Source organism: Vicugna pacos, chromosome 32, assembly GCF_048564905.1.
Source record: "Vicugna pacos chromosome 32, VicPac4, whole genome shotgun sequence".
Lineage (NCBI taxonomy): Eukaryota > Metazoa > Chordata > Mammalia > Artiodactyla > Camelidae > Vicugna > Vicugna pacos.
Genome location: NC_133018.1, coordinates 18,984,358 through 18,997,740, shown reverse-complemented (window position 1 = coordinate 18,997,740; position 13,383 = coordinate 18,984,358). Strand labels below are relative to the sequence as shown.

The 13,383-nt window shown below is 48.0% G+C and overlaps 1 protein-coding gene across 1 annotated transcript in view; it reads right to left on the bottom strand.

The window, feature by feature from the left end:
- CFAP251 (cilia and flagella associated protein 251) overlaps positions 1–13,383 on the bottom strand; it is a 60,858-nt gene that overhangs the window by 10,481 nt on the left and 36,994 nt on the right. Inside the window, exons 16-19 of the mRNA XM_072952830.1 lie at positions 12,115–12,229; positions 11,327–11,490; positions 7,087–7,177; positions 6,730–6,873 (exon numbers count right to left, since the gene is read on the bottom strand). Coding sequence (XP_072808931.1) covers positions 6,730–6,873; positions 7,087–7,177; positions 11,327–11,490; positions 12,115–12,229 — 514 coding nt within the window. The remainder of the gene's footprint in view (positions 1–6,729; positions 6,874–7,086; positions 7,178–11,326; positions 11,491–12,114; positions 12,230–13,383) is intronic.

Sequence of the window (13,383 nt, the reverse complement as noted above, 5' to 3'; positions counted from 1 at the left end):
ATGCTGTAAGCGTAACAAACAGAAATCGTTTGGGCTTGCCCTGATCTCTCTGCAGGGAGGTGGGGCCCAGGGCTGGGCCCTCGGTGGACCAGGAAGGCCTCCCTGCAACAGTGGGCCGCTTCTCTTACCTTCAGGATGGAAGGACCTCCTGGTGTTTATGTTTCAGAGCAAACCCAGCAGACTGAGGACCTCTCTTCAAAGTGCAGACTTCCAAATTCCCCCGGGGTCTTTATCGGAGCAGAATTTGTGCCCGGGACCACTGTTTCTCCTCCTCGTGTCGGGGAGGCGGCACCACGTGGCCACGCTCCCTCCGCCCCAGCTGGGACCACGGTTCAGCCACAAAGATTAGCGCACAGGCTTTGGGAGGATTTGTTCATTTATCTTTCTGGGTTTTGTTCTGAATACAAAAGCAATACAAGCTACTGCTTGTAGTTAAGAACAATTTAATGCAGGGGGAGGAGGGTACAGCTCAGTGGTAGTGTGTGCTTAGTATGCACAAGGTCCTGGGTTCAATCCCCGGTACCTTCACTAAAAATATTAACTAAATAAATCTAATTATCTTCTCCCCTCAAAAAGAACAATTAAATGCTACAGAAACATACATATGAGTTTCTCGTCTCCCTAGCAATTTACAACCACAACTGTCTTCCAAAAAGGATGGCAGCAACTAAATGGGAAGCTTTTCATGTCTTGACCCTCGACGGGGGCTTACCTTGCAGACCCGGACATAGAAGACGAGAGCTGCGCCGGCCAGGCTAGCACAGGAGAGGACTGGCGCCCCTTGGGTCGGGGTAGGGGAGTGCTGCATGGGGTGAAGGGCAGCAGGGACGCCCCCGTGGGGGTGGCATCAGGACTGGGAAGGAGGCCTGATAACCAGTTTTAGGGAAGCTGCTGTGAAATGTGGTTACGTATGACTCTTTCTGGTGATTCCCAAATTTTTAAGAAAGTTGTCTGCTGTGGACGGGTTTCCTGACTTTGTGGAAACAGAGGAAGGAGTTGGGGGTCAGGTCTGGAAAGGACAGAGCTGTAGGCGCCCACGTGGGAACCCCCAGGGCAGCCCCCAAACTCCGACTGGCCGGGAGCAGGGCTGGGTTCCAGCTGGTCCCGGAGGCCCCAGCTGACACGGGCTGATGTGCAGAAAGCAGAGAGTGAAGGTCCTCCCAAACCCCACGCCTCAGAAGTCCGCGCCATTAGGGTCTGGAACAAGTTCTTCAGTTTTGCTAGGCGTACACCGTGTGTATATGTATCTCATATATTATTATTATTAATGAAGTGAGATCACGCTTTACACACTGTTTTGTAACTTGCCTTTTGTCCTTTAACAGCAAAACCAGCACATTCTTTTTGAGTCAAGAAACATAGGTCGGTTTCTCTGCTTAGTAACTACCAAGGGCAGGTGGCCTGCCTTACTTTATTTATCCCATCTCCTATCAGTGGATGCCCAGGGTGTTTTAATTTTTCACTATTATAAACTATACTGCAGTCACCGTGCCTCACCGTACACTTGTAGGATACACTCCTAAAAGCAGATTTGCTGGTTCCGAAGATATGCACATTTAAAAAGTGACAGTTTATCTCCTCTCTAAAGCTGCCAAATATACCAAATACTTAGGGCCACTATTAATTACTCTGAAATCAAATAGTAGTGTCAGGGATTCCTCATCATTTTTGCAGTCAGACGTGACCAGCGAGCATCATTCATTTATCCATTCAATCATTCATTCGACTAAGATTTGCTGAGCGTGCGCTGTGTGACTCTGGCTGGGCACACACCTCTCCACCAGGACTGCCCTCAATTTATAGAATTCAGTGGTCGCACTGACTGCCGTTAGTTCACTGCAAAAACCTATCAAGATCCTACAACGCTCTGCAGGCTAAACAGCAACGTAGCCACAAGTGGCTGGGGAACACGTGTGATGCTCGTGCCCTGTCCCAACATGACTTTCCAAAGTCCCATCTGCAAAACAGAAACAGACTCACAGGCATAGTGAACAAGCTTACAGTTACCAGGGAAAGGCAGTGGGAGGGGATGAATTTGGGAGTTTGAGATTTACAAACATTAGCCACTATATATAAAAACATTTTTTAAAAAGCTTCTTTTGTATAGCACGGGGAACTATGTTCAATATCTTGTAACAATCTTTAATGGAAAAAAATATGAAAACGAATGTATGTGTGTATATGCAGGACTGGGACATTGTGCTGTACACCAGAGAGTGACACACTATAACTGACTGTACTTCAATAAAAAATATTTTTTTTAATTTTCAAAGTCCCAGAGGAAAAACTAGATTTATAAAGATGGAAGATATAACCATCCATGTGAAATCAGTTACAGAAACCCTGACACTTCAGTTTCGGTTCTTTCTATAACATCATAAACACTGCAGATCTTTCTTTTAAAAAAATGAATATTTATAAAAGCAGCCCACCCCACCACGTTAGCTGTGGTCTGCCAGAGTGCAGCGCTCCGCAAAGGGTGGGAGTGGTTAGGAACTCTTTGGGGAGGGTTATATTCTTGTATAATTTGGCTTCAATTTACCACACTGACTAGATTCAAATCCCCAAGGCAGTTAAAATGACGTAAGAAAAATATAAATAATGTATAGCCGGTGGGGATGCGGGGAGGGCTGGTTTGAATCTCGAAGTCTTTTATGTAACCGAGTGTTAACACACTCTGTAAGCTGGGCATACTTCTTTAGGCAACGTCCTGGGGGAGGGGGAGCAGCTGCTGCATCTTAATAGGAAATGTTTCATTAATCACGACAAAGCCCAGGTTTAAAAGTTTCAAAGCCCTGAAAACATTTTTATTAAAATCGCTATAAATCTGATGAAAACAAGAGATCAAAAACTTCTCCCCGTGGAGCTTCAGATATAAACCAACTCATCAACGAACAATGTTTGCGCACGGATGTGGCCACATCTGGGTCGGGGGCCTTCAGAAAAACATCTCCAAAGAGTAAACGTATTTCTTAAGTGGATTAAAACCCCTGGAGTCCAAGGGATTTATGAAGACACTGAGCGGAGCACTGTAACTCCCCTTTTTGGCAACCGGTGGGTGGGGGACGTGCACACAAGAGCCAGGGAAAACCTTGCAATAACCATTTTAATTTCTTTTTAGCTTTATATGGCTGAACAGTATTCAACGTCACTTTATAACACATATTGCAGGCTATTTTTCTGGCTACTTTTTACTTATCAAGCACGACTTTGGTACGTAGTTAATTTTTTGCCAGTGCCAGGATAATGGGCTGAGCCGTCAGTGACCATGCTCCCCTACTTCTCTAGGAAGCAGAAAAGCCCCGGTCACCCTGTGCCACCTTCCTGCTTCAGTGTGTCGTGTGGCAGCTGGGTGACAGTCACAAAGGCTAAACACCCAGAATTCCCTTCCCGACTCAGCAGAGGACGCAGTCACACGAGCCCAGGGTCTAAAAATCAAGAATCCTGAATGAGAGGGCCGACATCAATTTGACGACTTTTGGCCATTTACATAAAGTATCTTTGCCAGATGAATCAAGAAAATAAAAAACTAATTTCAGATAGGTTATTGTACGGGCGTAGGTATAGCTCAGTAGCAGAGCGTGTGCTTAGCGTGCACAAGGTCCTGGGTTCAATCCCCAGTCCCTCCATTAAATAAATAAGTAAGTAAACCTAGTTATCTCCCCCAACGAAGAAAGTTAAAATTGAAGAAAAAAAAAAAAAACAGAGAAGGTATTGTAAACAAAGATCCACGGGGTCAGAGAACCGTTCATCTAAAGGCCTTTCACAATCACACATCCAAAATCAAGGATATGGTGATGGAGACAGTAATATCGGATGGTGCTTTTCAAACATTTAACAGGTGCCACATCCTGTACTAAACAGAAACTCATTTCATCTTCACAATAATTCCGGGAGGTGGGTACTAGTGTCATCCCCATTTTAGACAGGAGGAAACTGACACTTGGAGAGGTTCAGAACTTGACCGAGTCTCACGGCTGGCAAGTAGTTACAGTCAGGACTCAAACCCAGAGCCACCTGACCTGGGAGCCTGTGCTCCCAGCTGTGACCTGGCGCTGCCTCCTTAGCACGAAAGCTTGATCTGCAGCCAGCAGAGAGGCTCCCGGGTGCTTACAGGAAACATGAGACGGGTGGCCCATGAACATGACCCTTGGACACCAATGGCAGTCTGCGCAGCGCTGTGGAGGAGGGCCCTCCCCCGGCGGGATTACCAGGTGAGGGGCAAAAGGGACACATGCAGACTCCCAGGCCCCAGACTCGGAGATCCTGATTGGCTAGATCTGGAACGGGGTCCAGGAATCTGATTTTCTTAGTAAATGCTCCAGGTTGCCAGTTCGGGAAACAATGTTCTAAGGAACATGCTTTGGAAACATAGCTCTAAGGAACACTGTTACGTGGGTTGCACAAACTTTCTTGGTAGTTGTTTCCATTTCTGGCCGTGTACTTTTACAAAATGCACGTTGGCTGAAAGACCTTTTGAGGAGCTTAAGAGAATCCCTGGTGTTTTTAAGGCTCTCATTCAAGACTCAGCCTGCGCTTACATATGGGCTCTGAGAGCTCACTTCTCCAGATGTGATTTGGAGAATAATACTCACCTTCCAGTCATACTTCGAGTACCCAAAAAAGGTGATTCTGGGTAGGCCGCTGAAGCCAAGAGAAATGACTGGGACCACAGCTCACATCACTAAATGTGCTCAGACGCCTAATGAGAACATCAAGTCTTAGCTGGGTTTCAGGAGTTACGTATGCTTAACGGTGAGCTGTAAAATGCTACATTTTTGGAAAACTGTTTGGCAACATAGCCTTTAAGTTCATATTCTCCAACCCAGTAATTCTATTTCTAGGACTCTGATCCAGGAAAAATAATTAGAGAAGTGTGCAAAAACCATTCGCAGAGATGCTCATCACTGCCATGTCTCTGACAGCCGAAATACCTCAGACAGTATATGCGTCCTTCCACGGGGGAGTGGTTCAATTAAGTGCACAGCCTTTAAAAAGCATATTGTCTATATTAAACTAAAAAAGCTTCTGCAGGGCCAAAGAAACAATCAACAAAAGAAAAAGCAAGCTACAGAATGGGAGAAAACAGGGGGAGTGGTACAGCACATTTGGTAGAGCGCATGCTCAGCACGCAAGAGGTCCCAGGTTCAACTCCCAGTATCTCCTCCAAGCGGAAATCAATGAAGAAACCTAATTACCTGCTCCTCAGAATACAGACAATCTAAGAAACACATGTGCTCTCACTTGTTCCAGAATGGGAGAAAACACAGCTGATAAGGGGTTAATGTTCAAAATACATAAGGAACTCACAACCAATGGCAAAAAAACAGATCACCCATTTTAAGAACAGGCCAAAGACCTGAATAAACATTCTTCTAAAGAAGATACATTCAAATGACCAACAAGTACCCGAAAAATGTGCTCAGCATCACTAACCAAAAGGGAGATAAATGCAAATCAAAACCACAATGGGATATCACCTCACACCTGTCACAACGGCTTTTATTACCAAAAAAAAAAAAAAAAAGAGAGAGAGAGAGAAAACAAGTGCTGGCGAGGATGCAGAGAAAAGGTAATTCTTGGGCACTGTTGATGGGAACGGATAAAGAAAATGGGGGTATGTCAATTATATCTTAATAAAGCTGGGGGAAAAAAAGCGTATCACCAAGGAATTTCCACCATATGCTCACAAAACAACAGTTATGAGAATGCTGCTATACACGCACATGTAGGCACTCTGTACAGTGTTGAGCTAAGTACCGATATACACCATATAAAGACCATTCTTTGTTTAAAATACAAATATATATAATCTATATCCATATATAAAACAATAGAAGTCCAACCAAAATGTTTATGATTATTTCTGAGTAACTTCTATTTTCTTCTTTACAGATTTATTGTCTAAATCAGACAAAGCTATGAAATTAAGATACATCCTTTATAAATCATGTTTTCAGAGAACTGTTAATGAAATGGGAAATGCATATCATATAATATCAAGTGAAAATATAGGATAAAAATATATATTCAACATAGTACCAATTTGTGTTTTTAATTTTATATATACACAGGATGATACAATAACTGTTACGTATGTGTAGTGGGATTCAAAGTAATTATTTTCTTCATTCCCCTTGTGTATCTTTTCCAAACTTTCTACAGAGGGAACATGTTAGCACTCCAAGTCGGAAAGAAAACCCAGTCAGTGGCATTTTAAGCCACAGTTTCCATGAGGAACATTTGCCTGGGAGCCCCTTGCAGCTGGGGGTGTTCTGTGAGGTCGTGAGCACCACAGCCGGAGGCGAGCCCCCACCCCACGGAGGCAGCCCCCTCGCACAGGCCACGTGAACAGCACCCGCACAGGGAAATAATCATAATGGCGAGCGAGTCCTGAGTGTGTCCCAGGCGCCCGGCCCTGTGCCAAGGGCTTTGTGGGCATCACCTCCTTGAACCCGTTGAGGCTGGTCCTCACCCAGCAAGGGGTCGCCTGATTTCAAAACCCGTGCTCTCACCGACATCAAACTCTGGTAAGGAATCCGTCTTTAAGGAATATCTTGACAACTACAGCGTGTTTCTAGGGAGTGTATCTGCTATGCCCAGAACCTCCTTTCTGATTCATTTATGTAAGAATAATGTGAAATTTTCACTTTGACCTATGACTGCTCCTAGGGGTCGTTTTCAATAAATAACACATCCCACTGCTGCTCCTGTTTTCGGTCTACCTACCTTCTCTTCCGATGGGTAAAAGCCGATTGCTCTCATGACAAAAGGAAGCTCCGAAAGGCAAATGTGTTCTGACACCTTTCTGGTCTCCATTGTATCAATACCTTGACTACGGAGCTGAGAGTAGTAAAAATAGTCTTCCAGCTCCTACGTGGAAATAAAATGGAAACTCAACACGCGTTTTTGGCTTAAGTCTGAAGCATCCATTAAGACTTCAAGGACATTTTCTAGAAAGCACATTCTGAGCCCAGTGGGGGAAAAGAGCTTTGGAAAAAAAGCAGGAAGGTTTCACCCGGGGTACATTTGTTTTACAAACTTAACGAGACGTTACCAGAAAGTGTTTACTCTGGGGACAATTACCCTGTAGAATTTTCCTTCCCTGCCACCAGACACCAGACCATAGAACGGGGTCAGGTCTTCACCCCCAAGAGAAACCGCTGCCTCCAGGGCACTAAAACAGTAACAGAAATGTCAGTATTAGAAAGCGCTCAGGCGAGAACGCGCCGCAGCCGGGGGTCGGCGGACCTCTGAAGGGTGTCACAGCGCAGGTATGGTTAGGGTCTCGGTAAACTTGTCAAGCAAATTCCCTCCAAAATGAAGCTGAAAATGGAACATTCAATTTCAAGTGTGGAACCGGGGGGTACAGGGCGCCCGCATTAATGATGGTGGTACTCCCTCTCGGATGCACAGGGCAGGTGCGTGGCAATCTGTCTGCAGACTCTGGGGAATGCTTCTCTCCTGTGGGAGGGCGCAGGGAGGGAGGGCTCCTGTGTGCTGAACCCCCGTCCTCCCCAGCTGGGCAGCCTTACCGTAACTCTAGCCCTGCTATGACCGGGGCCAAAAGAACAGGAAATGGCACAGGTGGACGGCCAACACTAATTGCTTCCATAAAAACCGGGGAGGCCGCGAGGGGCCCATGCCAGTCAGACGAAAATAACCCTCTGCTCTCTAACACAGGGTCAGATTTTTCCAAAAATAGGCCCTTTAGATGGTAAGAAAACCTACTTTTTTGTATGAGACTGACTTTGCCTCATGCAAAACGCTAATAATGTGAAGTCATTTTAATAATCCACTGGCTGCATTTCTGCTAATCAGGCCATTAGCCTCTTTGTGGGGGTAATTAAAACACACTTTGGTGTAGACCACAGTGGGGAAGCGGCTAAGTGTACAGTATCTGGAGTCAAAAGGACATGCGTGTGAGTCATGGCTCTGCCGCTTGCAAGCAGGGTGATCATGGGCAAGTGTGACTTACCCTCTATGGACCTCAGTTTCCCCATCTGTCAAATGGGAATAATTACAGGGTCTGCCTCGTGGGGTTGTTGTGAAAATTAAATAAGTGAACGGACATAAAGGATTTGTTGTGAAGTCTTTGTTTTTCTCCTGTGAAGCATCTTTGTTGGGATGTGGGGTTGAATCAGAAAGGCCGGATGTGAACTCCAGCCCCAGCACCTCACTCCACTGCTTGGGCAGGTCACAGCTGGTCTCCAGAACTGTACAGCGGGGACACCGACGGTCCCGACCTCGCAGGATGGCTGGGAGGGTAAAGCAGACAACGCGTGGGAAGAGCACAGCCCAGGGCCCGGCCAGGGACTGTTACTACCTGGTCCTGAACAGGAACTGGGCGCTGCTGGGCACCTGCCCCTCTCACACGAGAGTCGGCCACAGAGCAGCCCTCGGCCCTGTGCCAGCCCCACCGGCGTGAGGTCCGTGGTGTACTCTCCCGTGGGCCTGAGGCCCGTCTCCAGCAGGGCCCAGTCTTCACCCAGCTCTTGGCTCTGGTAGTAGCCATCGAGGCAGGTGCCCGGCTGAGAGGGCTCCCTCTCTGTGGCCCCCAGGCCACACCCAAGCCCAATCCCGACAGGCGCTGTGGGCAATGAGGCCGCCGTCAGCCATGTGGGCCTGGGGCAGGTCTGGGTAAAGGCCAGAAGTGGAGCATGGAGGAGCCTGTCACCCCCAGGAACACCCCAGGCGACAGGCTCACAGAGCTCTGGAGTGTCTGGGAACAGCCCTCCGGTGGTCAGGACCACACGCCGTCCCCTGCTTCCTGGCCACTGTCAGTTGAGCCGAGACAGCCAGAGGGACAGGACGGCGGTTGTCCCACCAGAGCCGGGGGAAGGGACTCCCTCTCTCTGCGGTGTGAAACCTGGGGACCGTCAGTGGTCATGTTCCCTCTGAGTGACAAAATCCAGCTCTGCAGGGAGTGATGGCGACAGCAGAGGCAAGCAGAGCACAAACACTGAGTGTGGGCTGTCCCTGCCGTTCCCACAGTGCGGTGACCTGAGACCCCGGGGACTGGCTCATAACTTCCCCTTTCTGCCTAAGTTGAGTTCTAACCTGCAGCAAAAAAAAAAAAAAAAAAAGAGAGAGAGAGAGAGAGAGAGAGATCACTGGGGTACAAGAAGGAAGCACATTTATTGAAAACCTACTGTGTGCCCAGAAACATATACACTACTTCTGGGAAAGGAACTAAAGTCCGAGAAGCAGGGAGCACCGTAACCAGCACAGAGCGAGTGCTCAGTGAACGCTCCCTAGGGGAGGAGAGGAGGGAGTGGAGGAGGGACAGCAATGCTAGAAATCACTACCCTCAAGACAGCTCTGAACACGGTGATAATGTCCCCATTTAACAGATGGAGAAACTGAGATGCAGGGAAGTGGAGGGACTCACCACAGGTCGTACAGCAAATAGTAGGGGAGGTGGGGTTGGAACCCAGGTCTTTCTGCTCTTGTCTGAGCAAGGCAGCAGGATTACAGGCGGGAGTGAGGGTGAGCATAATAAAGTCACGGGGGATTTTTTAACAGTTGCCAGACAAGGAGAGAAAAAGAGTGGTCTGCTAGTCAAGATGGGGCACTCTGGGGGAAGAGATGAAGGGAAGGGACTCCCGGGGGAAGCTGGAGATGCTGCAGTGATAGTTCGCTGATTAAAATAACGTGAACATGAGTAGATTTTTAAAATAACGTGAACATGAGTAGATTTATCATCTTTACTTCACCCTGCAACTCGCCATCGGTCGATCTGGTGGGGAATTTTGTTTGTTTCCTTGTTTAGGGTTTTTACATTTCTTCCCATTAGCGAAGCACTGCACTTATTAAAACACCAGAAGCAGCAATGAAGTGCTAATTAGTTTATAATGATCCTTTGTCCCCACAACAGATTAAATTGAAATTCTCAGAAGCCTGGACTCTGGCCAGGCACAGGAAAGCTATTGGAAAGTGTGTGCTTTTTTTTGTTTGTTTGTTTTTAATCTCTACCATTCCAGCCAGATCCCAAGACAACAGAGAAGAGGACAAAGCTGGAAAAGGGAGGATTCTGTTCTCCCACCAGGGTGCTGCTTGCCTGCACCGGTCCAGGTAACAGCCTCGGTGTCAGGGAATCAAGCAGCGCATTCTGGGAACTCAATCAGGAAGTTCTTTTCCAGGGGAGCGCTCACCTCCAGCTTCTACATTTTCAGGTCTGCTCTTTCAGGTGAAGGCCGAGGTGAAGGTCAGAGCTGCAACTGCAGTCTGAAACCACCACGGCTCCAAAGCCGTCACCTGGCTGCTCCTTCTCCCACTCAGGTCAAGGGGAGAAGCTTCGATGTCGTCCGTAAAAGAAAGATGTGCATGTGGCGGATAGTAGAGGATATACTTCTTACTGAGAGCCAGGAATCAAGTTTGTTCTTTTAAGAAGGTCGGTGCCTCCGAGCTGTTTTAACCCAGCTCCTCAGGGTGGCCCTGCCGGCAGGGGGCCCTCTGAGAGGCAGGGCCTTGGAGAAGGTGGTCAGGGAAAGGAGCCAGCTCCGCCCTGTGGCGGCTCACTGAATTGGGGGAGAGGAGAGGATCACCATAGTGGTAACCCCCCTTTTTTAATGAGAGAGATCCTGGGCTTATAAGCAAATGCCTTATATAAGGAAGAAGAAAGGAAATCGTTCATTTACTGAGTCCTTAGTTCTATGCTTTACATATGTTAACCAATCTGGTCCTTACAAGGATCCTATAAAAGTCCCTATTGTTAACCCTGTGGACCCGCATTTCACAGACAAGGAATCCAAAGACCAGAGATGCTAAGAAACCTGCTCTAGGTCCCAGAGCAGTAGACAGCAGGCTTCACATTTGAACCCATGTCTCTTTGACCTCAGAGTCCATGTCTCTCTGACGCTCAACCCTGGAATTCTCCAGCCTGATCATAGGCAGAGATTCTCAGCTCAGAGCAGAGGGTGAGAAAAGTAGACTGAAATACACATTTCAAATAATACCCTCGCTATTTCTGTAATACGCACTTTGGAGATTGGGGCTAGATCTTTCTAGCTGGCATGCACCTGCAGGCGACAGAGCAAGAAGTATTTCAGGGGGTGCGGGAACACAGGTGGAACAACATGCCTCACCTGCAAACACCATGGGTCCCGAGACAGAATAGCAACCTTTTGTCTGCTCGTTAATGTGAACCGATGTCACAGGGAGCACCCTGAAGGCAAAACCTGGGTCCTGGCCATATCTGTACCTGCAGGCCTAGCACAGTGCCTGCACTTTGCAGGGCAAATCCGTCTGCTGTTGCCGGGAGAAGAAAAGGAGTCTGCACATGACGCCTTCCTTTTGGGGCCAAGCCTCTCACTGCACCATGTACCTTAAGTTGATTTCCCACTGTGCCACCAATCGGTCCTGGCCTCCTGCTGTGAAGGCATAGCGGCCATCGTAGGAGAGGGTCAGTCCAGCCACCCCGCTTGGGTGGCAGATAAGCGCAGAAGTCTTATGTGGATTGCCATCAACTGGCAAGATCTGAAGTCCAACCTGGAAAGGAAGACGTAATCAGGTATTCAGACTTGGATAACAGGGCTCCAGGCTGGGCCTACACCAGGCTGGGCCTACAGATTCGTCTGCTACCTCCAGGTCTGTTTACTGAAAGACCTGTGTGTCTGGAACAGACCACCTCAGTGTGTGAGAGAGTCGTCGCTCATGTGGCTGGGAATCTGCACATACTGACCCCTGCAGGGTGGTCCCCTGGGAGAGAGACCGTAGGTTCCATCAGGGACACCCAGAAAGGGAGATCTCTTCTTCTTTTCATGGCCAGGTGCCCAGGCTTTTCCAGGATAATTCTGGCATCTTATGATTTTTATGCTTTTCAATATAGAGTATTCATTAAGTGTACAACTAAATGTAACTAACTTGTATGTCTTTATAAGATTTTTCCTTGTAAATAAATTAGAAAGAAAAAAAATCCTTTGGTGGGCCACGTGTCTTCATTGGGAGCACAGAAAATACGGTAACTCGACTGGAAATGTCTCACTGCTGACCGGGATGGAAGACGCTGGGCCTGGCTGTGAAAACAAGCATTTGTGAACCTCGTGACACTTAGGACTCACTGCTGCCCCGAACACACAGAGGCAGCTCACAGAGGCAGAGAGCAAAGGGTACCTTGTCTCTGTTAGTAAACACCAGGTAGCGTTTCTGCAGCTCCATGGGCGTTTTTGCCCGGAGGATTTGTACCTGCTCGATGGGAGAGCCGTAAACTGGCCCGAGGAGCGTCTTTCTGCAAGAGGGAAAAAAAAAAGTGTTTTTTAAATTCCACAAATCTGAACATAGGTTTTACGACTCGCTCCATCCCGTGATACCCCATGTTTTAAATTCTGAATTTCCTGTCCTATCACTGCTAAGAACCTCTCTCTCAACCATTAGCGGCAGCTGTAAATAAGGGGCGATAGCTACAAACAGCGAATGCACCGGGGAAAGCCGGATGGTGAAGGCTGCTTTTTGTGGCCGCGGCCCTGACTTTCCTCCTTGACAGCTGAGTGATGGGAACACTGTGCCCCAAGAGCGTGGACACGAGAGACTAGAACGAGACGCCGTCCGTCGTCCAGACATCTGACATCAGGTCCAAAAGCAAAACGCAGATTCAAAATAACAAAAAACCTGCTTGCAAATCAAACTGTAACAAATCGCATCCCCTCAACAGTCAGACTCCAGCACTAATTAGGAATCTGATCTGAGGTGAGGCTGCCGGACGTCGCCTCAGGCCTGGAGCTGGATTTTCCCTGAAGCCAGCAGGACTTGAGTTTCAGGCCCCCTCCCTCCCTCGCACAGGCACCTTCTGAGGCTTGAGAGGGGCCCTAGCCATTTTGTATTTTTAATTATATATCTTTTAAAATAGGGAGAGAGAGAGAGCCCACAAAACTGAACACACTTCACATCCCACAAAACCTGGGTCTGCCCCTTGGCAGGGCTGCTAGCTCGTTCATCTTATTATATTACAAGCCCCTCACTGTTTGGGTGTGTTTTCTCCCTGTGTCCCCTGCACCCAGCCCGTGCCTGGTGGGGACAGGAGACACTCCACGGAGGTCTTTCTTGAGCACCTCCTGTGCCAGGCACTGCGTTAGGGGCTCGGGACACAGAAACAAGTGTGATTTGGTGGCTGCCACTGAGCTCCCGGCCCAGAAGGGACAACAGACGTGGAAGCACAGCAAGGGGAGAAGTGAGGTGACAGGTGAGTTCACAGTGTGGACCCTGCGCTGAGGAGGGAGACATCTGAGCTGCATTTGGAGTGGGAGAAAAATATGGAGGTGATAGAAAAATGGGTAGTGGGAACAGGAGGTGTGAAGGTAGGGGACGTGGAATATTGGTTGAAAAACCGCAGAAACAGAGAGTGTAAGGGGGAAAGGAGTAGAGGGTGGAGGGAGGCAAAACCAA